We start from the raw sequence: 27,808 nt of genomic DNA on the forward strand, positions 1-27,808 counted from the left end.
ATTCGTCAAACGATGCAAACCAAAAGTCATTTCCAATAGAAATATAGTCCTGACTAAAAGTACCCAGACAGCCACTGGCAGGCAGGGAGGAAGGAGTGGAGGGGGGGGGGATAGGAGAAGGCAGCTGGGGGGGTAAAGGAGGCGGAGTAGGGAGGAACAGAGAGATATATCATATCCATGGAAAAAAAGTTAGGTCCATCAAATCATGTACCTGTGCAGATACAAATTATATAAAACGCGTAGGGCTCTTTGAAAAGATCACAGCATAGTAGATTGATAAAACATGGTTTATAAAATGCAAGGGTTTAGAGTATAAAAATACGTCTTGAAAAGGAACAATTGATGCGATCCTCTGGGCGCCAGCGCTCGTCGGCTCTCCTTTTCCAACAGGACATCTCTAGCTCCTAGAAGCTCCGAAATACGTTCACAACCACAGGAATGTGTTTGCTAGAGTTTAAACATACTTTAACGTTAACATTTCTGGCGGGTTTAATGAAAACAGACATTCTTCATAAACTGTTTGCTAGTGGCTGCTGTAAAAACATCATCTGTTATTTCAAGTATTTTTAGGATGAATGAAAACCATTAAAAGGGACATAATTTAATCCGGAGTTGAAACATGCAATTACCTGCGCTAGTTAATAAACCTGACACCAGAAGTACAAGCTTGACGCCAAACATACAAGGCTCAAATATCTGAAGGGGTTTGGAAAAAAGCAAACCATTTCCAAGGTCGCTTAAGAAGGTGACAAGAACTCATTGTCAAGTCTCTGCTGCTTTATCACAAAAATCCAGAATGGTCTGTGAACTAATCTGTAAGAAAAGGCCTCCAGCACAACATGTGCGCCTCCAAGTGGTCACTTAAAATGAAGCCTGCTCTCAATGCAGACAGTCCAAGGGAAGCAGCAATACATTTATTTAAAACCTCTCTGTAAGAGCCATATTTACATATAGAGCCAACATGTATCAAAAGGACCCTGAGCGCAATTTCTGATCCAAAAAGCGATCCAATAAAACTTTTGAAAGTCATGGAGCGCCCAATAGCAGCAAATCATGATCTATACATATGTGCAAATTCATCGCGTGAAGAAAACACTTTGCAAACAACCCTGGTTGGAGACAGCCCACAGTTTTCACGAAGTATCCCAAATCCTGCCCACTATAGGTTTGTACAACTAGGGATAGTGAGGCTGTTGCTATGGACACCATTCTGCTGTATCATCCTGGTGGTTGCATTTGGAACCCTAGCCAACCTGCAACAGTTTGGTCAGCCTCACTCATTAAAAAAGCCAATTGACATATTTGGCTTCTGTGGTCATTCAAGTCCGTGCACATTGCAGTGATGCGCCCTTTACAACAGGTTTCGTTTCACACCATATTGCTGACCCCAAAGACAATTAAACTGATGGACGTGATGAGAATCTGTGCCAATGGGGCCATTGGCCAAAGTGTGAGCCATATGATTGGCGAGGATTGCTCATATAGCGAAGACCCTGCATATTCTGTGCTGCTCGGACAGTTGATCAAAATGGCCGTGGCCCTGCAAGATCTGTGCCACTGGGGAAGGGGGGAAGGCCGAAAAATGGTGGCAGGAGGAGAACGTCTCCCGGGTGGCTTGTCCAGACATCGAAGACACTCTTGTTGGGTGGTACCGCCTGCAGCATGCTGTCCAAATCCATTGGAGCAGGGGGTCGATGGCTCTGCTGCCCAGCGCCTCGATGTGCAGGCATTACCCCCCAGTACGCAGCTGGCTTGTAGGAGAAGTGAGGTAAGCCAGGGATGCTGGAGAACTGAAAGAACGGGTGAGCGCTTGGTGGGGCAACAGCATTGGGTGGCACACACTTGGTGTAGGAAGTTGGCAGCTCCCATGGCATAAGGGTGGCATTTTTGGGAGACTGTGATGGTGCTTGGTCATCTGTGTCCTCAGAGTCAGACCTGGAGCTGCTGCTGACCCCGTTCTCCACCCGGGGGCGCTTTGTGGGCCTCTTGCGAGGCTGCATTTGCTGCCTAATGTTCCTGGACTCCTTCTCGTCATCGGAGACGGAGCTAATTGAAGAGATGGTGGACAGGCTGGATGAAGACGAGAAAGTTCTGGGGTCCACCGGCGTGCTGTAGGTATAGCCAAGGCTGCAAGATGGCCGCCAGGAAAGTGATGGTGAGTAAAGGTACTGGGTAGGGATCCAGACACGATCATTGGTGCTGAAGCCATTTCCGGTGGGCGTATACGGCTGTGAATCCGTCGACTGGGGGCTGCTCTCAGACGCAGGAGATTTCCCTGGAATACTCATGCCTTCCAAGCCCTGCAGCAGAGAATCGATCATGAAGGAGTTATTGGTCTTGCCAACAGTGACAGGCGGGTGGTCATTTTCAACCGAACAAGGGGGCGGGCCGGGCGGAGCTTCATGTTGTTGAATAAGTCCTTCCAAGTTGTACCTCTCCCCATGAAGGATGTAGGGTGCAAGGTCATCGACTAGGATGGTGCAGCCCTGGCGAGCAATAGCGGTGTTCTGCAGCTTGAGGGCTTCCAGCGGGATACGGGAAACATCTACAGCCCAGAAGTTCCCCTTCAACTGGGGTTTCCCAGGATCCTTCAGCACCTGTAAGAGACCAAAGACAGGTAATTAAAGAGGGGGAAAAGTACACAAAACATGAATCAGTCCTGCTATAGAAAGGTTGACGCTGCAACCCAATGTAGAGACCCGTGTGTCTTAATGAAAGTCTGGTTTGCTTCATAGAACATTCCTGCAAACAGTAGGAGAGGATTTGTGAATGTTTAGTTGTAGGGTCACCTTTCCTACAGTATGAATGTGAGAGGACTGCTGGCGATGTAAGGTTTTACACAGTTCATGCAAGCAGTAGGCCTTTGAAGACGCGACATACATCTCCCACTGAAGGAAAGATGAGAGAAGCATTGGGTGAATGAGGTCACAATTGGGTCCCAAAACCCCAGCCGATGTAAAAAAAAAAAAAAAAAAAAAGCATTGGCATAGCCCATAGGTCTCGCCTTTGGGACCTTATAAGTGTTTAGCCATGCAACAGTTGCAGAACTAAATACTTATAAGGTCCCAAAACTGAGACCTATTGGTTATGGGAAGCGGCCGCGAAAGTGATCGCATTCAAACATCAAAGTGAAAGTAATTGCGGTCAAGCGCAGCGCGCACGCCCGCGCACATGCACTGTAGCTCTAGGCTGGCCTGGTAGCACTTTTTGGAGCCCTCTCAATAAGTCTCGCCAGACCAGCGCATGCGCTGGGTCAGGCGAGACCTAAAAAGGAAGCATTCTAGAACGCCTACTGATGGCGATTGTTGCCCGCGCAGGACTTGGAGGAGAGAACTGGGTTTCTTCTGCAATGGTTGGCCACTGTAGGGGAGATTCACAGCGCATGCTGCATTACGATTGGTGAACTTTCCATGACATCAAAGATAAGAAAAGAGTGAATTGTTCAGCTTCAGCAGAGATCCGACCAGACCTCAAAAGTGTTAGGAGGCGCTTGTAGGTACTGCCCATGGGCCATCTGTACAGGGCTCTGGCTGAGCCAGGCCAGACATGGGTGGCAGGGTGATCTGCACCATCCTTCGGTAGGTACCTTTAGAAAGGGACTTCCCCCCCAACCTTTTGAAACCTACATCATTCAACAAAGGAGCACTTAAGAGAAAGTTTCAGGAAGGGACAGGGAATGACCCTAGAAAGGAGCGAGCTGTAGTGCTGCGAAGTCCACCATCGGAATACAGAGCAGAGATGGCTGCTGGGTGCCCGCAGCACAGAGGTCTCCCTCATCCACTCACCAGGGCCTGGCCTTCTAGACCATTCTTAAATACAATTACATAATGTACAAAATCACAAATTCGTCTGTGTGTTCAGAATGTTGTTATTATATATGTGACGTCCATGTGTGTTATCAACAGATGTACACTGTGATATCACACATGATGTAATGTGGTGGCCTTTGTGCACGATATGTTTGATGTTGGAAACAGTACATGGAGGAGGTGGGAGTTAAGGTTGAGTGCCACAGGGGTGCACACCAGGGTTAAGGCAGTACAATAACTTGTAACCTGCTCGTCTTTTGAGATGGTCATGTTACACGTCACCAGTTACATGTTTTTTCAATTACTTGTTTATTTTGGTTAAGTTGGCCAATACGGTGCCTTTTTAAAAAAGGGAAATGTTAAATTTAAGAATCAGTATGTGAAATTCTGGACTAACTTAATATATTTGTATATTTAGGATATATTTAGCAAATTGTTTTCAGAAAAGTGGTCCCGGAGAATTTCATCTCTTGTAATAGGTGTTTTTGAGAATAATTGTATAAGTTCGCCTGCAAACACCTTGAGACCAACCACAGAGTCCTAATTTTTTTTATAGTAGGTTGTTGAAGTTGTGTCGTATGAATGAGAGTATGTAACAGTGGTAATGAATGAATGATGACAGTTAGCATTTCTACATTGTTCGTATTTTTGTGGGATGTCCTATGTTATATATTTTCTGTAAAAAAATCACAAAAGAAATTGTGAAAATTGAAAATATTACATGTGCTATAACTATATGTAATTGTGTAAATTTCAGAGATATGTACTTATTTAAAGAATAAAATAAAAAAAGAATTCCATAAAAGATAAATTGCACAATAATATGTTTTGTAATTTAGAAAGAAAAAAAAAAATTGTGGCTTTAAAGTAAATGTATGATAAGCAGAGGGTTTTGGTAACTTAGGGGCATATTTACAAGCCCGTTTTCGCCGCTTTAGTCGCCGATTTTGGCCGAAAAGCGGCGAAAAACATCACTATTTTCAAGGACACGCTGACGCGTTTCCTTGATCCTGTAGCCGTTTTCTCTCCATTTTGCATGTCAGCGATTATTATCGCTAATGACATGCAAAATGGGCGTTCCTCACAATGTCTGCACGATTTACGTAACAGACAGACCTTCGCACTATTTACAATGCGGCCCCAGGGATGTTAAAAAATGCGCTAACCGCGGTTATCGCATGAAGTTTACGTCTGCTTTTCCTTCTACTTAGCTATGCTGATAATGGGAGGTGGATCGCCATGTTAAGACCACCCTCCCCTATCAGCAAGCATCTCCATAATCATCACTGGATTTCAGGCGATGTTTCTGTTTCTCGCCGTCTATCGCTGGAATTCCATCGCCAGTTCACAAAGCATTGATAATACGCCACTAACACGGCGATGTAATTCAGCGATAGACGGCGATAAACAGAAATGCGCTAAGTGCGCTTAGCAATGTTTCCCACTCTTCCTCGATAATATGCCCCTTAGAACCTTGTTTGGTCGTTTGATAAATCAAATAAGTCGGCATAGAGGTTTATACTTTCATTGGTTTTTTCATTCCTCCCTCCTTTGGACCTAAAAGTAATTCAGGGAGGGCCTTTTCCCCCCCCTCTTAGAAGAAAATAATACTACACTGTTTAGGAGCACAAGTAATGAAAATGTACAATCGTATCAATAAGAAACCCAGACCGGCGGACCAAAGTGATGTATAAACCAACGCACTTGAAGGTTTGTCTAACTACTTTAAACCTACAGTGTGTGCATCTGTTGATAGATTCAATTTTTTTCAATCGCAAACAAGGAACTGAAGAATCGGTTGAGGATTTCGTTGCTGCACTAAAAAATTTAGCATTATCTAGTCGTTTTGGCACACTACATGATGAATTTATCCGCGATCAAATAGTGATGCCAAATGCAAATCGCAACATCCAAGAGAAATTGTGGGTAAAAGGTGAATCATCTCTTCAAGAAGTCATCAACATTGTCAAAATTGCAGAGTTGACAGGAAGATGCGCCAAAGCAGTCTTGTCGGGAGAAAAAACAAAATCTGTGTTGAGGAACGGCCAATGGCCACCAGAGTCAGGAACTCGTGACAAAAAATCTAATTAGGATACCAAGTCTCAGAAGAAGGATTTTAGTCCCAAAACAAAATTAGCAGGAGACAGGAAATGTTTTAAGGTGTGGTAGCAAGTTTCACCAATCAAATGATAAGAAATGCCCCGCACTTAAACAAAAGTGTTCTAAATATGGTATTACAGGACATTTTTCAAAATGTGTCAAAGTAAACCAAAATGAAATGCAAAACGTGAAATTTGTTGTACCAGAAGACTATGATGATATATATTCTTCTGATGAGAATGACATGAACCTATTTGTCTTACAAGTTGATGAACACATGCTAAATGTGAATGGTAAAAGAAACCAATGTGATATTTAAATATCGGGGGTGTTGAAGTCTCCATAGTATCAGACTCTGGTTCACCGTATACCATTATTAACAAAAACGTTTAGGTAGGAAAATTTGTACCGGTCATAGGAAAACATTTAGTCAATCCTGACATCTCGCCCAAGACTTTCACTGGTGAACCCATCGATGTATTAGGATACAGGGAACTGGGCTTTCAATTCAAAGACAGACAAATGTTGGGTAAATTGTATGTTTCTGCTGTTGGTCCTTCAGTACTTGGTTGGATGGACCAAGGAAAATTGGGCAGGATTTTAGATCCTGTGCTATTCTTACAATCTGAGGATGAATGCAAGATCATCATTGTTAAAAAGCATCCCAGAGTTTTCTCAGATAACATTGGAAAATTAAAAGGTTTCCATCACAAAATTCAACTAAAAAATGTGGTTCCATGTATTCATAAGTCCAGGAATATTCCTGTCTCCATTAAAAGTGAAGTTGAAGCTGAGCTTCGAAAATTACAGAAATTTGGCATAATTGAACCTGTTGAATCAGAAGAATAGGTCACACCCTTAGTCGTTGCTAAAAAAAAAACTAATGGCAAATTCTGATTATGTGTGGACCTCCGTGGTCTCAATAAAAACATCCTCATTGATCAGTTCCCCTTACCAAAAATCAGCGAGATGTTGTCACACACAAATGGAATCAAGTGGTTTTCCACTATCGAGCTCACTACGGCATATCATCAGGTCGCATTATACCCAGACAGTAGGTGCCTCAACACATTTGTGACGCCATTTGGTTGCTTTAAATTTAAGAGAGTACCTTTTGGGTTGGCCTCCGCGGTGGCTGTGTTCCAAAGATTAATGCAGATACTTCTTAAAGATAAAACCCATCTTTTAATTTTGCAGGATGACATTATGGTCATGGGTGCTAACAGAGATGAACATGATGCCAAATTAGCCAAAGTTCTAGGAATCCTTGAAAACAATGGTCTCGCCGCTGATATTTGGAATTGTAAATTTGCTGAGACCAGCGTCACATATGTAGGACATGGGATCTGTGGGGAGGGCATCAAACCAAAAAGAGAACTGCTGTCCGCCATAAGAGAAGCTCCCTCCCCCCAAAATAATGATGAGTTTAGAGCCTTCTTAGGTCTCTCGGAGTTTTATGCAAAATTTGTGCAAGATTTCTCCACCAAAACTTTCATTTTAAGACCACTTATAAAACAAAAGATTAAGTTTGAATGGTCTAGTGCTTGTGAAGAAGCCTTTTCTAGGATTAAGAACGACATTTGTGATGCACCACCTTTACAGGAGTTTAATCCTTCCTTACATAGCATTGTTACCACAGATGCCAGTGGTAGAGGTCTTGGAGTGGTTCTTAGTCAAACCGATAGGATGGGCAACGAAAGAACCATTGCATTTTGCTTACATTCTATTACACCCACTGCAGAAAGGTAATAGAGCGTGAGGCTCTTGCATGCGCATGGGACTTGGAACATTTCAGGCAATACATATGTGGATACCGTGTCACTCTTAGAAGTGATCATAAGCCTCGTCAAGGTCCTCACCACCAAGTGACTACAAAGTGCTTCATCTCGTCTTGCACGCATAAATGTCAGAATGATGGATTTCAATTATGAGGTACAATACGTTCAAGGTGGCAAAAACACTGTTCCTGTCTAAGTTGTTTGCCTTTGCCTGATGTGGGTGAATCTACCTCAGATATTGAGTCATTCTTTGTAGCAAACATACTAGAAAAAATACCCTGCATGTCCCACTCCGAATGGTTGCTAGCCCAGGAGGCCGATACCCTTTTATGTGAAGTGAGAGGGTATATCAACGATGGTTGGCCCATTAAAAAAAACATTCCCACTCACTTACTTACTTTCTGGTAGTTAAGACATGAATTGTCATGTGAAGGAGGCCTCATCCTAAGAAATGGAAATGTCATTCCCCCGCTTGCCTTCGGTCTAAACTCGACATTTGCCACAAAGGACATTTAGGCATTTGAAAAACTAAAAGTAGAGTAAAAAATTCCTACTGGTGGCCAGGATTAGATCTTGAAATAGAAAGAAAAGTAAGAAATTGATCAGCTTGTGAGAATTATGACAAATCGCAACGCACTTTTAGGTTTAAGGTATTTTATTGGTGCAACACAGAGACAAACAATACAAATCATAGAAGGGGTCAGGGCACCGCGGCGAAGGCCATATACTGGGCTGGAGGCCCTTCAAAGAACATTCCAACAACAATTAGTCCGCTATGACACTCGAGGATGAGCAGTGTTGCAAAATTCGTAAACCCCCCCCCATACCACCCTCCCCAAACCCCAACCCCCAAAACACCCAACCCCAGCCCTCCCCCGTCCAGTGCAAGGTCTGATCATCCCCGCCCTCCTCCCCCCCCCCCCCCCGCCCCTCCCCCCCACCCCCCCATGAAGGATCCCTGCCACATGCCCATTCAGGAGGCCGATTCCTCTAGGTCGTAAGCCGCAAGAGGCGAAGATATCTCGGGCAGGTCAGTTCCCTAAATTCAGTAACCAGCAGGGACTGAAACGGCTGCCAGAGATCATTGAACTGCTCTATATCCCCTGCAAGCGACAGTTTCTCCATCACCAGCACATGCCACAATTTATGAAGCCAGCCCGTGACAGTGGGGAGTGTCGTGGAGAGTCAGTGTACGAGAATGTTCTGCATCGCCGATCCCAGCGCTATAGCTATCTGCCTACCCCTGCGAGATCGTAAGGGATACATCATCCCGTTCGGGAGGCCAAGTAATATATATGCTGGGAGGCGTGGCAGTTCAGTGTCAAAATGGGAGTCGATATCGTCTATCACCTCTTTCCAGTAAGAGTCGAGGAGCGGACAGTCCCACAGGATGTGTGTCAGCGTGCCCACCCGCCCGCATCCCCTCCAGCAGGCGTTATCTTTGCTGTGGTCCATGTTGTGTACGCGCTCCGGGGTGTAGTACCAGTATGTCGATATTTTGGTTAATGTTTCAGTGAGTCCCATATGGTATGCCGAGTGCCTGGCCCTATATGCCACCTGCTCCCATTCTTTGTGACTCAGTGACCTGCCCAATTCTCTCTCCCAGCGCTCCCTTCCTGGATTATAGAAGTGTGAGGAAGGTGGTTGTAAAAGCTTGTAAAGGTCGGTTATCAGCTTCGCGTCGGACGTGCGAGTTAGGAGCCAGCGTTCATAAGGGAGGAGTCTCCTATCAGCCGTCTCCCGCACCTGTGGGTGCAACGCCCAATGGCGAACCTGTAGGTAACGCAACCTCTCGGTCTCCGGGACCGCATATACCGGTCGGAAGCGCACGAAGGGGACGACCCCCTCCGGGTCGTACATATGGTACAGGGCCCGACACCCCGCCGCACGCCAGTGAGCGAAGGCCCCCCTCTCCAGTCCTGGGGCAAAGTCAGGGTTGTCAATCAGAGGCGTGAGTGGCGAAGGGAATGTTGTTAGGCCGTGCGTGGCGTTGGTGGCATCCCAGACCCGCAGTGGTACCCTTGTGATGAAGGAGGCGTAGAGATTCGCCGGGCGGTGAGCCCTACGTAGGAAAGGCACCTCCTGCAGGGGCCTGCCCGCCACCGCCTGGTCCTGAAAGAGACAGTGCTTGTCGGATTCCCACCTGCTCCACTCCACTAGGTAGCGCAGCTGCGCCGCTTGAAAGTACTTGCGGAGATCTGCAATCCCCCGGCCTCCGGCGCCAGCATAGAGAGCGCCCTCTTCATCCTGGGCTTCTTGCCCCGCCATATGAACCGCGCCAGGTCCGACTGCGTCTGCTGGATCCAGCCAGCAGGCGGCTGCAGTGGCAGCGCCCTAAACAGATACAGAATCTGGGGTAAGACAGTCATTTTAACGGCAGCTATTCTGCCCAGCCACGAAAGGGCGCTGCGGTCCCACCGGCCTATCTCCTCGCGAATTTTCCTGCCCAAGGTGGCATAATTAGCCGCCACCATAGCTGGTAGGGTGGGAGCTAGCTGGATCCCTAAATAGGGCACCAGATCCATCGACCAGAGCATCGGGAAAAGGCCTTGTAAGTAGGTCCTGGTAGCTGGTGTAAGAGACACATCCAAGGCCACAGATTTCCCCACGTTCATTTTGAAGCCCGCGACCGTAGCAAAGGAGTTGAACTCCTCGAGACATGCCGGAAGGGCAGAGAACGGGTCATCCAGCGACAGTATGACGTCGTACGCATAAAGGCTAACGGCGTGAGTGAAGCCCCCAAACCTCACCCCCTTCACTGCTGGATTGTGACGTATCCTCTGGGCAAAGGGCTCCATATACAGGGCGAAGAGCAGAGGCGACAACGGGCAGCCCTGCCTCGTGCCCCTCTCAATGTCAAAACTTCTGGAGCTATAGCCATTCACCCGCACTACCGCCTTCGGGAATTTGTAGCAATTGAGGATCATAGAGCGGAATTTTTCCCCCTATACCCACCTTCAGCAGAACCTGCTCCAGATAAGGCCAGTGGACGCGGTCGAACGCCTTTTCAGCGTCCACTGAGAGCATCATTCTCTCCCCGGGAATCCGGGACGCCTTTTCTATGAGGTGAACTATCCGCTTGGTGTTGTCCACCGTCTGCCTTCCCGGGACAAAGCCCGCCTGGTCCGGATCTATAAGTCCCGGTACGTGGGGGACCAATCAGGCCGCCAGGATCCCGGTGTACAGCTTGAGGTCTACATTTAAAAGCGATATCGGCCTGTATGAACCGCATTGCGTCCGGTCCTTCCCCGGCTTGGGGATAACCGTGAGAGAGGCTCGCAACAGGTCCGGCGGAATGGCTCCAGGAGCAGAGAACGAGTTGAAGAGGCGTGTGAGGAGCGGGACCAATGTCGCACAAAACGTTTTATAGAAAAGGGACGTATAGCCATCCGGCCCCTTTCCATGCTTAAGGATGGCAATGGCGGAAATCACTTCCTCGACTCGTATATCCCTGTCAAGGTACTCCGCCTGCAAAGGCACCAAGGAGGGGAGGGAAACAGAGTCCAGGTACGCCGCCGCCGCAGGTGCATCCGGGGGGTCCCCAGAGTAGAGGTCGGCATAAAACCTGCGGCAGGTCTCGGCTATATGGGCGTCCTCCATAACCGTCGACCCCGTGGAGTCAGAGATCTCCCTCACCAGTTGCTGTTGTCGTGCCACCCTGAGCCTGTTCGCCAGCAGCCGGCCACATCTGTCCCCTCCCGTATAATAGGCATGGCGCAGGCGCAAGGCTGCGTACTCCGCGCGGTCCAGGGCCGCCAGGAGCTTCCTCGCCTCCTTGAGCTGCCGCCAGATTCGGGGAGCCCCCGTCCTGGGGTGCATATGTTCAAGTTCGTGGACCCGCTGAGTGAGCTCCTCCCTCTTGAGCTGCTGCTCCTTATTGTCAGCCGAAGAGAGAGCTAAAAACTCCCCCCGAAGTACCGCCTTCAGAGCAGCCCAGGTATCGGAGTCGTCATTATGGGACAAATAGTCCCGAATTGCAGTCGTCACGCGCGTGACTACCGCCTTCCTGTGCAGTAAGGTGTCCCGTAGACGCCAAACCCGCGGCGGGCACGAGATCGGCGGCAGACAGAGCGCGACAGCGACCGGGGCGTGATCAGACAGGGAGACCACCCCCATCTCCGTCGCGGTGGCTAGTGCACACACCGGCGCTGTGACCAGGAGATGGTCCAGCCTCGCATAAGTTTTATGTGCGACGGAGTAGTATGAATAGTCCCTGTCAGTAGGGTGCATGCGACGTCAGAGGTCATGAAGGTCCAACTGCGCCTTACACCCGGCTGAGAATTCCCCAGTTTGCGGAGAGCGGTGTGCGGATCTGTCTAAGGCCGAATCGAAGACCATATAAAGTCCCCTCCGAGGATAATGTGCCTGTCCTGCGTGGCAGTGACGTCCTCCAGCGCTGAGCGTAAGAAGCGCTACTGTTGTTCGTTAGGGCTATACAGGGACCCTACCGTGAAGGGGAGACCCCCCACCCTAAACCTGTAGGCTAACAGCCTGCCTTTCTGTTCTGTGTGTTTGTGGAGGACCTCTCCCCTAAAATGCCTGGCTACCAGGATCGCCACCCCTGCCGTCTTAGTGTTGCTGGAAGAAAAGAGTTGTGTCGGGAATTTGTGTGAGCGGAGCCTGTGACAGTCCCGAGGCAACAGGTGCGTTTCCTGAAGGAGGCAAATGTCCGCTTGGGTGCTTTCTAATAGGGACAACACAGCACGCCGTTTAACCGGGTTGTTGAGGCCCCGAAGTGTCATGATCTTAAGGGTTGTGGGCGGCATAGGGGATGAGAGAAGAGATAGCGCATAGCCTCCGCATACGCAGAGTCCGTCTCATGAGTGTCGCCGCGGCGGCCGTAACCCCTGTGGTGCACTGGATGACCCCCCCTCTCCTCCCGGTTCCCCCCCAACCCCCCACCCAACCCCCAGGCTACCCCTCCTCCCTCCCTCATACAGCCTGTGCAAAACCCCCTAACTACAAACAAACAAACCCCCCGGCAATAGGCCAACAACCCCTGACCCCCCCTCCCTCCCTCTTCCAACCCCCCACCCCCACAAACCATAGTCCCAGTCGAGTCCCAAGAGGGACAAGTCTGTGGTAAGTTACTTGAGTGGACGTCCAGCCACTGTCCCCTCCCCGCAGCCCCCCCCCCAGAGCCCCCAAACCTGCAATATGAAGTAGGCTGTGATGATCTCCCCCTGGAGTGTTCTTATGCCGTCAGCGCGACGTCGCCTGAGGCAGTGTCCCTGGTCACCCCGAGCACTGCGCTGGCCATGCCGGCCCTGATGGTGGGTGAGTCCGGCCTCCCAGAGCGGTCAGAGGAGCGCCGCCTTGACACCCGCCGCCAGCCATCTCTAGTGGTGCGCCTCCGGCGTGGCATAGTCGCGTCCTCTTCCGTCGCGGTGATGCCCAGGACCCCGCATGTCTCCTGCAGTGAGCGTAGTTGGTGCATAGTGCCATTCCACCGAAAGATAAGACGGAAGGGGTGACCCCAGGCATAGGGAGTCTCATGCTCCCTCAAAGTCAGTAGCGATCTTGAATGCTTTGCGTTTCTGAAGGGTAATGGCAGATAAGTCCTGGTATAAAGTGACAGGGTGGCCTCGAAAGGTCAGGGATGGCTGCTTCCGTGCCTCAGCCAGGATGCGCTCCTTGAGCGGGAAGTGCGGAAGAAAGGCTAGAATATCCGGCGGTGGTGCCGACGCACGTCTCGGCGGCCACACCCTGTGTACTCTGTCAATCCGGATGGGGAAGTCCGCCGACTCTCCCAAGATCTCCCTGAACAGGGCCTGTAAGTAGCCGGCAATGTCGGAACCCTCTTCCGTGGACGGAACTCCCCGGACCCGAATGTTATTCCGCCGGGATCTGTTTTCAAGGTCCTCGTTATGCGCCTGAAGATCGAGCTGTTGGTCCCGGAGGCGCAGCACCTCCTGCTGCAGCTGTTCGATGTCTTCGTCCCTCCTCTGGCCTGCACTCTCCACGGTGGCCACACGTTCTCCCAGGCCATCTACCTCTCTTCGTACCTCCCGCACCTCACCGGCGACCTCTTTTTCAACGTTTGGAAGTCATCCCTGAGGGAGCTGAAAAGGGACTGCAGGAAGGACCTGGTGACCGGCGGCTCCCCCCCGCTTGCCTCCTGCGTACCCCCGGAGGGGCACGGCGACGGCTGCCCCTTGTCCGCTCTCTGTTGGTTCCTGCCAAGCATCTCGGGAAGAGTGCGGTCCCCCTTCTTGCCGTCTCTGTTGCCTGCCATTGTTATGGGGACGTAAGTCAGCCGGCTCTTCCTGCGTCACGGGCGCTTGGCCTGCCGTGCTGCTGCTTGCCAACCTCCAGCGCTGTACCCCGGGGGGGGGGGGGGGGGTCGCCCTTCACCCCACCGGGCACCCGTCTTCCTTACGTGCCGCTCGATCGGGCGCAGCCCGCTCCCAAGCACCAGGGCCCCGCCAGGCCCACGCCACGCTCCACGGGCCCGTCTCCACCACCCACTGCAGGAGGGTCTCCACAATCCGCAACACTCCCGGGACTTCAGCCCCGCCGCTACCGCCTCCGGCCACCACTCCCCCTCACCTCTGGGGGGCAGTGCGAGTCAATGGGGCCCACCTCTTCTCCGGAAACCCGCTCTTCAATCCTTCCCCGGTGCTAGCGCCAACCAGGGGGGGGGGGTGGGGAGAGAACAGCCCCAGCCACTCCCAGGGCACCGCAGGGCCCCCGATCCCCTCCTGCCGTCTCCCGGCTACGCAGGCAGTGTCCAGCTCCCACCTCCTCTGGTGGCTCCCTCCGCAGGCCCCAGGCGGCTCCGCGTATGGAGCAACGAGTCCCTTCAAGGATCGCAGGTCACCCGGTCCGGGCCCCGCTCCGCCACCGCAATCCCCAGGGGCCCGCACGCTGCTCAGTGATGCGATCGGCCAATCTCTGGACCTCGCAGGGGCGGCGCCCGCCGGGGCCCAGTCCAGGCCGCAGGGATGTACACCGGCCCCGTCTCCTTCCACGCACACCCGGCCCAATCTCCCTCGTGCACTACTGGGCCTGTGGCCTCTCCGCCGCCCCTCCTCTGGTGTCAGGTGATCGGGGGGACGCCCGCGGGGGCCACGGCGGACTCCAAGACCCACCCCTGCCGGGCCGGTCGCCCCTCCCACAGGCTCTTCCTCCGGATTCAGGCCGCGCGTCCCTGCGGCCTAGTCTTCTCTGCGTGGTCCACCAGGGGGGGGAACCACCGCTCTCACCCGCTCCCCCTGCCGCTACTCCTCACCGGCACCACCGGTTCGTGGCCCTGTCGCCATTGCTCTCCACCTCCAGCGCCTATGCCTCGCCGGTAGGCCGCGCCCCCGGCCAAGCGCAGCGGAATGGCGCAGGGTCCCGGGCTCGATTCCGCCTCCAGACGTCACCTCACCGTGAGGCTCCTCCGGCAAGCCTCCTCCAGGCTTCGCCATCGGGTGGAGTCGACCCGCGCTGCCCGATCCTAGACCGTGCTCCGGCTACACACCACGGTCCACGCCTTCAGGCCCCTGCTCTCGGCCCCGCCTCCGGGCCGCTCCTTCCCTTGCCCGCTCTTCTTGGGCTCCAGCGGTGCTTTCCGGGGGCTACTCCCAGCCCCAAAGTGAGTCCGCCGATACTCCACCACCTCCACAGCGATTTCCCGGCAGAACAGGGGGAGATTCTGCCAGAAAGCGCGGTCCAGGGGCCTAGGGTCTCGGGAGCTCGCGGAGAGTGCGACCGCTCACCTCGCCATCTTGGCCACGCCCCCTCGCAACGCACTTTTAGACCAGCTTTACAACCCCTTTCCAGCCCCAGCATGCCTTGGAGTAGATTAGGTATGGACATTTGTGGCCCCATTTGGAAGAATGGTGAACAGTTGTTTCTCATCGTTCTAGTTGATCACTTTTCCAAATGGCCTGAAGTAGAGGTTGTACATAAAACCGATACCAAGACCATCATTAATTTCTTGCAGAAGTTCTTTTTAAGAGAAGGTTTACCCAAGTGCATTGTGACTGACAATGGTCCCCAATTTGCCTATGACGATTTAAAGAGATTCATGATGGATAATGGTATCACTCATAAAACCACCTCTCTGTACCACCCGGCTGGTAATGGTGCAGTTGAACGATTCAACCGCGTCATAAAAGGCATTATCCAACTTGCCAACCAAAATGACCTTTCTTGGAGGAAAGGATTGATAGACAACCTATGGGCTTTTCGAGTTACACCATCTGAGTCTACAGGCTCGAGCCCCTTTGTGTTATTAAGAGGTAAAACCCCCATCACCAAATATAATGTAGGGTGGTTAGCACCTAAGAAGGTAGCTTGGTCCACAGAAGGAGTTAAAGAAAAACTGTTACACTCTAAATTTACTAGCAAGAAGTATTACGATTCCAGACATGGTTGTAAACCTGTTAGCATTCGCATAGATGACAAAGTTAGAGTAAAAAACAAGCATTGAAAATGCAATAGGTCTCGCCTTTGAGTAAGTTAAAGCCATTTGCTTGGATAATGATATTGTATTGCAAAGCAAATGGCTTTAACTTAATAAAAGGCGAGACCTATTGCATTTTTAATGCTTGTGGCACATACTAGTATTACAAAAAATATCCATTGCACCAGCTTGTAAAAGACAGACCTGTTGTATTTGACAATGCCCGTTACTCCTTGCATGTGTGGACGATGTGGCATGAAGCCGTCACTCAATGGATGTATGATTCAGCCTAACATTACACAGAGTGGATAGGACTTGAGCCTTTGAAATTGGAAATCCAAAGAACAGGAATTTGAGGTCTGGAAAAATATGTGGCATTGGTCAAATCGTGTCCTGAACGAACTGCTGAAAGGACTGGTAAGCATAACATGGTTTGTCACGGAATATTGCTAAGTCTGGGCTCGTATGCAACATTGTAGCCTAGAACTCAAGGCCTGCTTAATGCTCGTACCCATTTTTCCACTCTGAGATATCCGTTTGTCATTTGAACTCTTGACTAAGGAAAGACACTGTTCCCCGCTACAAGTGTAAAAACACACTGGTCGGCCAAGAACACCCAAATTGGCTCTCGCCCAGTTAAAATGGCGTCCGTAATGCTTGTTATGCTGCGCACTCATCCGCTCCAGCAGGTAGCGGGTTACAGTCTGGTCGAATACAATTCGAAGTCTGCAATAATGTCTCCCTTCATAATGGAGGCTGGGGGAGGCGTCTCATTAGTACAGAGCCGATTACTGCTAAGCTTTTCACAAAACAGCAAAAATGCAGCGTGCACAAAGGATTTTAAAGAGCGTTACATGGACATTACGAAACGCAGAGTTGCGACTGATCCCAAAGGACATTGTGGGTCTGGTGTTTTGTCTCGGGTGCTTCTCAGATGGAGGAAGGCAGAGGAGGTTCGGAACCCAAAAAAAATCATCCTGGCCCAGGCTCATGTACATAATCCGGCACAACCCAGGATGTGAACTTCTAATTAGCACCGCAGGCATTTTCCCCAGTGAACATTGACAAAAGTGACCCAGCATTTCCGGGAGAGTTGTGGCTGTGGACAGGGAGTGGAAGGGGAGGACGGACAACAACCAACTGATGCAAGACTGCCCTCTCGTTCAGTGTCATTATGCATCACTGCTGGGGTCTCACCACACGTCCCTGCTCTACATTATGCTCTGGTGTCTTTTTGGCAGATGTAGTGTTCGACAAGAGAAGGTAATATACAGATACACTAATGCAAGCGAGGATCAAACTGATCCGGAACAAAAAAAAAAATGATCTGAAAACCACTAATATGATCAACTTTAGGAGAATGACAGGCGGGCTCAGCCCTACTGGAATTCTAACCTGTGTGCTGCCGGGTACACCGAGTTCTCGGAAGTAGCAGTCAAGTCACAGAATTCTTTCTCTCGGGTACTTCCTGCACCAACCTGGGGGCTGGACTTTCCAAAAGCTTTTTTTCCAGTGTCCAGGCCACTTAAATGCTGTGATTCTGGTGTGTCCTATTTTTGGTGTTCGAGGGCCTCCTTGAAAGGAAAACAGTGTCCTTGAACACTTTTCGCGGCTCTGCCAGTATATTGTGCCATCTAGCGGCGGCTTGTGTTACATCCTGCTGAGTATATAACAAAATCTATAGAGGACGACAAAACGCAAGTACATTTAAAGAATAGTAACGGGCAAAGAGTACAAGATATTTTGGAAAGAGTTTTAAACAAGCGCAGCCCGCCATGGGACAAAAGATGTGCACGCAGTGACTGCCTTTACTGGAGGCGGAAAAAAAAGTCCCCAGTGTATCACGCCGCCAGTAAAGCATCCAATCCCCATGTGCACATCTTTTCTCTTGTTTGTCTCCCCGCGTGCACGCTGGAATCGTATCCATTCCAAAAGGCATCTGCTGGCAGTGCAGCGCATGCGCTGCTTTCGCCAGGCCGAGACCTAAAAAAGTGGTTTTGTCAAAAAGGGTCAGTGTCACTTTTCACAGCCTTTTGTAGTTAAGAACATTTTCTGCAATTCGTCTCTCTTAAGTGACGGAAAGATTTGGCATTTTTCGTCCTTATACTTGTGCAGAGGAGAAGGAATGATGGTTCAAGAGCAAACTGGTTTGGAGTATCACCGGCCCTCTACCTCCCTTAAATATGATTGGCTTCTGGATGATGACACCAGTAGGGGTTGTAACCCTGATGAACTGTAGGCCGATCTTCAAGTAGAATGGTTGTTCCGAGTGGTGATGTTGCTAGGACTGAGAAAAGCGGTAATTCTCTCAGTAAGGAGACTGAAGATGAGACACTAAGTGACCCCGTCACCAGTAGAGAAAATAATATACAAAACAAAGACGATGTTAATGCTGAACAAGGATGTTCCTTTCACAATGATCCCCATGGGAGGGGAGTAGCAGTAAGGGAACCCGTTGTGAGGAGACACCGTAGAGAAGTCAGATTACCCGCAAGGTTGCAAGATTGTGTGTGTGAATAACCTCCCCTTTTCTCCTACAGTGTCCCTTGGCCTTCAGTCATAGTTATTGCCTATATCGCACACAGTTATTGTACAGTCCACCAGCTTGTTGTCCTTCCTTCTCATTCACCCCCTCTCCTGATTGCATTGCACTTTTTCTGTTGATAAAAAGGAGATGTGTTATGTTGCACATGCCTCGCGCTGTCTCCCTGGCCGTGAGCACTTGCCCAAGGTTCTATGACGTCCATCTGTTGTGGAATAGAACCTTGGGCATGGTCAACAGTTGGAAGGACAGTTGAGGTGTATTTCTTGTTCCGAGAGGACACGCATCCCGGTGTCAGGGCATTTACTGCTTAAAGACTATTAATCTTACTGCTATGTCTCATTGGTCTTTACAATAATCTAAATGCAAGCAAGGTTACTCTTAGATACCAGTTAAATTGGGCAAAGGAAATACCCCCTCCACCCAATTGAATGAAATCTGTTATTTTATTACATTGCACCCTGAAACAGGGGTTGTTTTCTGTGCACTAAAAAGACCAAAACGTGATTGATAGAGTTATATATCTCTCTCACACACAATCCTTTAAAATCACACAAAAACCAGCCACCCTGGACACATCGCCTACATCTATAGATCATGCCCCACCATTACATAATTTACAGGACAGTGAATATAATCTGAAGGCACATCCTCCCTAGAAAAGGCCTGTGGCATAGTAAACCGTACTACCTACAACTGCACACTGGTATACGTCGCGCCTACAATATATTCTTGTCCCACCACAAATTAAACGTGCCCGGCATGCAAGATGCCCATCACAAGCTCACTTACACCAAGTAGGCGCCATCGCACCAAGATGCTCATCTTCTTATTTGCATTGCACCGACACGCTAGTATCGCACCCCGTGTGACCGTATCTCGGATCTGGTTGCAAGAAGCAGTAAAAGGCTTAAAACCCAATAGATCCATTCCTATCTGCCGGTCTCAGGTTCATAAAGCTCTATTCATTTGGGATCCTGATACTACTAGTATTTACTACACTTTGAAGCTGAAAAGCCGTGGCGCTACGAGCAGCCCATACATTTCACTATTACCAAACTCCACAAACAACCCCCATCTCTACCAGTCACGACAGTAGGTACCGACTACACACGGTCTTCCATCCTCAGCTCAGATTTTCCATGCCAAAGCCAAGTCCACCAGCCTTACCTTTCGGAAGCAGTCGTTGGAGGACAAGTTGTGCCTGATGGAGTCTTTCCAACCCTGGTAGTCTCCTTTAAATAAAGGGAAGAGGGTGCTGATCTCTTTCAGTATCTGGAAAACAAAAATATATCAAAACAACACTTAAGAAGGCTGACCAGTGACTACAAACCTGGGTGAGCAGAGCATGGAGGGGTCTGAAAGTCTGACAGGTCATGGTGTTGGTGTGTTAGCCTCACATTCAGAGTCAAGAGTTCACTCCTTCCATCATTTCTGCAACAATTTAACCTGGTTACACAAGCAGGGAGGGAAAGACCAGTGTGTAGAACGCAAGTGTTTAGAATAAACATAGCGGCCATTCTGTAACCGTACCAGCCAGAAGACGACCTAACACCCAACGAGCGGGCTCTACTTCGATGCAGTGGCATTAACAGACTCATGGTGCCCTTTAGAGTGGTCTCAACGGAAGCCCTGTCCTAAGTAAGCAGTGCCATGATCCTGCCAAACTCATGGTTCTCCCGCTCCGTTTAGAGTCGCTTACGGTTTACAGAGCTAAAGCCTCTGCTGGCTCCAGAGCCACCGGACCGTCGGGTCACATAGATGGCCACCCTCAGATTAGATCTTAGATTTCTGTGCCCCTGACTTGTACGTTTTACATGACAGCCCAAAGTAAAAGAATCACTCAATAACCACCACATGCATGGAGAAAACTGGTGTTGACCCATTCTTTTTTTTGGTATTCAAGTACAAACTCAGGCTTTGGAAATGTGTTCTTAAAACACGAAGCATGTTCTTGTTTGGCAGCCTCGAACATGGTGGACACTCAAAGCTGCAGTCTCTTCAGCAGAGCCGACAAAAGGCCAGGTTCGGTGGAGGCGCACAGATCCCGGTCTACCTCGAGGGGAACTCGAAATACAGTGCAAGGTCCGCCACCAGGGAAGGGAAGGTCACAGCCTCTCTGCAGGGTCTAAAAGACCCCCTTAGTAACATATTAACAAGACCAAGATGCTGGTTGTACAATGGCGATAGAGTCCACGTCCGCCACAGCAGTGAAATGTGGACAGTAGGCGACAGAACTGGCGAGGTTACTTGCAATGCCGATGTTACTTGCAATGGGGCCGTCGGCGTTACACTGTGGGGTTTCATGGAAACATTGGACTCATATCAAACGGGCCTTTTGACACCAGGGTAGGAATTGGAACCTTCAGAGTGGAATGACCAAAGAAACATGTTTTCAATGTCCCACATTAACAGTGGTATATAGTTACAAATTATTTTCTTTAAAACACAACACATTTTAAACCATCAACTTGCTTCCCTGAGTGACAGTAGACACACCCCAACTCTCCAACCTTGGATCTTTCATAGATTCACATGTTTGAATAGTCCCCATCATCAGCTGGGGATATTTGGAAGTCAGTGGTACTAGGACAGTGTCCCATACGCTCAGGCAACACCGAAACAACCATGTGGTGAAGGGGCTCAGAGCCTAAGCTTCTCACCGAGGCAGAGCTGTGCTGATTTTCTCCCCAAGTCATGCTGACAGAAAGGGAATCCTCAGAGCTCTGCTTTTTTCTTTGTTCCAGCACTTTACTACATTTTTGGTGTTCTTCTTTTACACTTGGGGTCCCTCTAGCACCATCTAACAAGGTAACCAGATTACGAACCTCTTTCCATCTGGATGGCTGCGCCTGTTCCTTAGCTTCTGTGCCACCCAAGTTTGGACACAGCTATATGCAAATCAGTCTGACCCTGTGCCACAAGGGAACAGTCCAGCTCAAACTGCCAAGCCATGTCTTCCCTGGACCGGAAACAAGCTTCCTGGGACCAGTTTTGGGCTAGCAACCCTCATCAGCCAGGCTAGCTTGAATCCAGTGGAAAAGTGAGCAAGGGACCCACTTCTGGGCATACCCTGCCAACTTAGGGCGAACAAAGCAAACACAAGGAGATGATGGATGGAGCGCTGAAACTTTTCAGACACTTACTCAACCCATGCCAAACCTGCGAGGCCAGGAAGATGTGCCATAATCAACCCCATGAAGGCAAAGAGGATCTCAATTTCCCAAAATTACAATAACGAGACTCTTAACAGCAGAGCAGCAGAGACCTCATGTATCCCCAGTGGGTTGTTGGCAGGCGTAAATTCATCAGAAAGTGTGACTCTTCCTAAAGATGGTAAATTAAGGCTGGAGCAGGTCTGAGCCTCATCTTTTGATTCTTGACTCTTAAACCCTGTCGTCTCTCCCACGGTGTGGATAGATAATCTTTAGAGAGGGCAATAAAACGAAGACCAGCATAGGCACTTCACACCATCTCCTCGGCCTGTCACTTCTAAGATGCCATCTAAATCAATGACTAAACCCGTATCGAAAACTGCAGGCGAGCCCTCGTTCTCTAAGAAGCAGTCCAAGTCCACTGAGACTCATCAATAACTACACTGTCTATGCCTGCCGGCAAGCAAGATCACCATCCTCGGCGCCGAAGTCATACCTTGAGCATAGTTAATCGTAACCGAGACTGTAGCCTCATTGACTATCACTTCATCGCTGATGGTGACAACTGCTTCAACTTGGTCAATGGCCTCATTGCCGAGGACTTCGATGCAGACCTTACATCCCATGGCTCCTGTCAGTAGAACCATAGTTGAAGGCATCTTCCTTGATGGCTATTTTTCCAGTGAAACCAGAGTCGTTAGGCCTATAGAATGTCCTTCAGAAAGACTATCTCACCAATAAAGGCAACAGCTGCACTTCTTTCACCTGGCTCAGAGGGCAAAGACATCAGTGAACTGAACAGAGATCACGAGGGAACCATCTTAGGTTCAGAATGTACCACGGCAATGATGATGGAGATACCCTGATGTACAGACAGCTAGTATTCCACGGAGACACGGGTGCTCCCTCAGAAAGAGACACCCTGATGTACAACCAGCTAGTGTTCCACGGAGACACAGGTGCTCCCTCGGAGAGACACCCTGATGTACAGACAGCTAGTATTCCACGGAGACACGGGTGCTCCCTCAGAAAGAGACACCCTGATGTACAGACAGCTAGTGTTCCACGGAGACACAGGTGCTCCCTCGGAGAGACACCCTGATGTACAGACAGCTAGTATTCCACGGAGACACGGGTGCTCCCTCAGAAAGAGACACCCTGATGTACAACCAGCTAGTGTTCCACGGAGACACAGGTGCTCCCTCGGAGAGACACCCTGATGTACAACCAGCCAGTGTTCCACGGAGACCCAGGTGCTCCCTCGGAGAGACACCCTGATGTACAGACAGCTAGTGTTCCATGGAGACACGGGTGCTCCCTCAGGGAGATAGTGCAGAGTGGCGGCTGCTCTGCTATAGCGTCGCTCCACTTCTTTTGAGCAGTGTAAAGTGAAGGAAATATAAAATGATAAATAACTTTAAAAGTTATTTTAGGTTTCCTTTGCGGGTGGGTGGGTGGGGCTACTCTGTTCTTAGAGCAGGGGATGAGTAGTTTGCCCACTCCTAAGTGCGCAATGACTGTTTAGTCAGCCCTCTTGGGCCGCCCGAACCAGTCATGGGCACTTTCCCTGTTCTCCATGCAGGCTGCATTACAGCCTGTGTGGAGAACATGCCCAGGCCACACTTCCCGGGTTGAGCATTGCACCAAGACGCTCAAAACCAATCACAATGCTGCATTGCAGCGTTGTGATTGGTCAGGGCAGCCAGACTGTTCTCCTGTCCCACGAGGAGTGCAGAAATGCTGGACCCGGTGGATATATATATTATATATATATCTATGTTCCATTGCGTAACACCCATGCCCCCGCCCTGCCAGTCATGCTGGCCGCCGCTGGGTAGAGACCACTGTACACAGACCTACGAGTGTCCATTGAGAGACAATCGTGTCTCTGGAATATGTGCTGCAAAGGAGCCATGGCCAGGTTCACAACACAGGCCCCTGCGTGGAGGGGGTCCTCCTACCATTCAAGGGCCGTCCCAGTCAGCCAAGGGCCAAGGAATATCTGAGATATACGAGAGGCTCCGGGTCTCCTCATCACACTCTGGGGGAGGGACAGCGTTTTACCACCGGCTGCAAAGGCCTGCTTACCCGGCAGAAACCCTTGAGCACCGACTCGGAGATGTTTCCAGAGTTGGGGAGGCCTTCTGAGGAGACCATGCATAGGGGCTGAAACAATTTTCAGAGTGGGGGTGCTGCCATCAATATTGCATCACTGAACTCAAGAGGACTGTGAAAATTAGGAGAAGCAACACACAACATGTGTAGCAAATGTGCCACACCCAATCATCGGGAGAGTGGTACGGGTGTGGTATGTAGCTGGTGGTGCACTTCTCATAGCCTCCGCAAATATATTTATTACTACAGCATTGTGTGGTAGCGCGCGGTCGTTTACATACAGCACTTCTTCCCTTTAATTCGCCACGACATTTGCGCCCACGCGCACTTTGACTGCTGGAACTAAGTAAGGCACAGAAGGCAGGTAACGCGCGGCTTTCGAACCAATGTTTATCATCTGGGCATCGCTAAATTAGATCCCATTAAAATCTTTGTTTACATTACACTACAGAATTACAAAAATTAGCTACATTTGTGCTTTCCTGGTGATATTTTGAAAGATGATTACAGTTCATTTACAACTTTGTTAAGCAGTAGAAAAATCATTTCACTCTGCCCGTACCCCAGCAAGACTGTCCCATAGTTGACTTTACAAAACCCTCTCACTTTGCAAGTGAGAGAAAGGAAAGTGAACTCCAATCCCCGTGTTAAAAACATAAGCCGTAATTTGTCATAGCGCATGACCTGTGCCCTCGAAGCCCAACAAATGTGGCAAGATGAAAGTAAAAATGTAAAGCCATTTTTGTTGTTCTTGCATTTTCCGAACCTTATTTTGGGGGTGCTGTAGTCCCCCAGCTTACAGCGCCCATGCCCAGTGTACGAAGGTTAAGCCCCCCCCCCCCACCTGCAGTGACACGCGGCAGCCCCCCTTCTTTGCTGTCACGTTAGTGTTAGAAAGTCCCCCGTTCTCTCTTCCATGAGTCTACGTCACGCTTCCCCCGCTTCTTCCTCGGTAACTGAAGTTACTTTCCTGGGCTCCGTGCCGGTCACGTCTCGGGACCACCGTCTAGCGGCGGCACTCTCTACCCTGCTTGTGTTCTTTAGCCCACACACACGCCCCGCTCTGCTACACCGCTCTGCTCTCCGTCTAGTCGGCGCAGCTCTCCCATTCAATGGGCCTCACTTTCTTGACCCTTGGCTGTCTCGTCAGGCCCTCTCTGTGACTGGGACCCCGCGGGGGGCTTCTGCTGCTGATACCGCCGTCTCCAGAGCCTGTAATCTCGCCTGTCAGCTCCGAGCTCACCTCCTTATCACTACCTTTGTACGGCGGACTTAAGTCGAGCCGTGTGATCCTTGACACAATGGCCGGTCCAGGATCCAATCCCGCTAAGACTCTTAGAAGATGTACCTCAGGCCTGAGACGCCGCCCCCCGCCGCGCTCCGCAAGAGGGGCTTAAAGGGACGTCTTCAAGCGCGGGAATGATGCGAAGCGAGACGGCAACTTTCATCCCCTGGGTTTTGCAGCAAGGCGCAACCCCCTCTGCTACCTCTGAGCTGAATGGAAAACCGTCACCCAGGGCACAAGTACCCGAGTCTACAGAGGGGAGCGGGGTATAGGGTGTTCCACAGCAGAGTCTATAGAAAGGAGCGGGGTGTTGTACACCCCCCCAAGTCTACAGACAGGAGCAGGGTGTTGTACACCCCTGAGTCTACAGAGAGGAGCGGGGTGTTGTACACCCCCGAGTCTACAGAGAGGAGCAGGGTGTTGTACACCCCTGAGTCTACAGAGAGGAGCTGGGTGTTGTACACCCCCCAAGTCTACAGAGAGGAGCAGGGTGGTGTACACCCCCCAAGTCTACAGAGAGGAGCAGGGTGTTGTACACCCCCGAGTCTACAGAGAGGAGCAGGGTGTTGTACATCCCCGAGTCTACAGAGAGGAGCAGGGTGTTGTACACCCCCAAGTCTACAGAGAGGAGCAGGGTGTTGTACACACCCGACCTGAGTCTACAGAGAGGAGCTGGGTGGTGTACACCCCTGAGTCTACAGAGAGGAGCGGGGTGTTGTACACCCCCGAGTCTACAGAGAGGAGCTGGGTGGTGTACACCCCCCCAAGTCTACAGAGAGGAGCAGGGTGTTGTACACACCCGACCCGAGTCTACAGAGAGGAGCTGGGTGGTGTACACCCCCAAGTCTACAGAGAGGAGCAGGGTGTTGTACCCCCCCCCCCCCCCAAGTCTACAGAGAGGAGCAGGGTGTTGTACACCCCTGAGTCTACAGAGAGGAGCGGGGTGTTGTACCCCAACCCCCCCCAAGTCTACAGAGAGGAGCAGGGTGTTGTACCCCCCCCCCCCCCCCCCCAAGTCTACAGAGAGGAGCAGGGTGTTGTACACCCCCGAGTCTACAGAGAGGAGCAGGGTGTTGTACCCCCCCCCCAAGTCTACAGAGAGGAGCAGGGTGGTGTACACCCCCCAAGTCTACAGAGAGGAGCAGGGTGGTGTACACCCCCCAAGTCTACAGAGAGGAGCAGGGTGTTGTACACACCCGACCTGAGTCTACAGAGAGGAGCTGGGTGTTGTACACCCCTGAGTCTACAGAGAGGAGCAGGGTGGTGTACACCCCTGAGTCTACAGAGAGGAGCGGGGTGTTGTACATCCCCGAGTCTACAGAGAGGAGCTGGGTGGTGTACACCCCCCCCCCAAGTCTACAGAGAGGAGCAGGGTGTTGTACACACCCGACCCGAGTCTACAGAGAGGAGCTGGGTGTTGTACACCCCTGAGTCTACAGAGAGGAGCGGGGTGTTGTACACCCCCGAGTCTACAGAGAGGAGCTGGGTGGTGTACACCCCCCAAGTCTACAGAGAGGAGCAGGGTGGTGTACACCCCCCAAGTCTACAGAGAGGAGCAGGGTGTTGTACACACCCGACCTGAGTCTACAGAGAGGAGCTGGGTGGTGTACACCCCTGAGTCTACAGAGAGGAGCGGGGTGTTGTACACCCCCGAGTCTACAGAGAGGAGCTGGGTGTTGTACATCCCCGAGTCTACAGAGAGGAGCTGGGTGGTGTACACCCCCCCCCCCCCCAAGTCTACAGAGAGGAGCAGGGTGTTGTACACACCCGACCCAAGTCTACAGAGAGGAGCTGTGTGTTGTACACCCCCGAGTCTACAGAGAGGAGCTGGGTGGTGTACACCCCCCAAGTCTACAGAGAGGAGCAGGGTGTTGTACACACCCGACCCGAGTCTACAGAGAGGAGCTGGGTGGTGTACACCCCCCAAGTCTACAGAGAGGAGCAGGGTGTTGTACACACCCGACCCGAGTCTACAGAGAGGAGCTGGGTGGTGTACACCCCCCAAGTCTACAGAGAGGAGCAGGGTGTTGTACACACCTGACCTGAGTCTACAGAGAGGAGCTGGGTGTTGTACACCCCTGAGTCTACAGAGAGGAGCGGGGTGTTGTACACCCCCGAGTCTACAGAGAGGAGCTGGGTGGTGTACACCCCCCAAGTCTACAGAGAGGAGCAGGGTGTACACCCCCAAGTCTACAGCGAGGAGCAGGGTGTTGTACACCCCCCAAGTCTACAGAGAGGAGCTGGGTGGTGTACACCCCCGAGTCTACAGAGAGGAGCAGGGTGTTGTACACACCCGACCAGAGTCTACAGAGAGGAGCTGGGTGGTGTACACCCCCCCAAGTCTACAGAGAGGAGCAGGGTGTTGTACACACCCGACCTGAGTCTACAGAGAGGAGCTGGGTGTTGTACACCCCCGAGTCTACAGAGAGGAGCTGGGTGGTGTACACCCCCCAAGTCTACAGAGAGGAGCAGGGTGTTGTACGCACCCGACCAGAGTCTACAGAGAGGAGCTGGGTGGTGTACACCCCCCAAGTCTACAGAGAGGAGCAGGGTGTTGTACACCCCTGAGTCTACAGAGAGGAGCTGGGTGTTGTACACCCCCCGAGTCTACAGAGAGGAGCTGGGTGGTGTA

General features: G+C 50.7%; 1 protein-coding gene across 1 annotated transcript; it reads right to left on the bottom strand.

Annotated features, from left to right (window-relative positions):
* Window positions 1-585: 585 nt before the first annotated feature.
* Window positions 586-22,402, bottom strand: LOC146830376 (forkhead box protein H1-like). Its single transcript, XM_085603724.1, has 4 exons — window positions 22,273-22,402; window positions 21,285-21,424; window positions 19,792-19,896; window positions 586-2,597 (listed from the first exon to the last, which is right to left on the bottom strand). Exons 1-4 carry the CDS (start codon window positions 22,400-22,402, stop codon window positions 1,524-1,526), a joined length of 1,449 nt encoding a protein of 482 aa, XP_085459850.1. The 3' UTR covers window positions 586-1,523.
* Between the last annotated feature and the right edge of the window lie 5,406 nt (window positions 22,403-27,808).

This window comes from Triturus cristatus, chromosome 5_1 (assembly GCF_964204655.1).
Source record: "Triturus cristatus chromosome 5_1, aTriCri1.1, whole genome shotgun sequence".
In the NCBI taxonomy this organism is placed as follows: domain Eukaryota; kingdom Metazoa; phylum Chordata; class Amphibia; order Caudata; family Salamandridae; genus Triturus; species Triturus cristatus.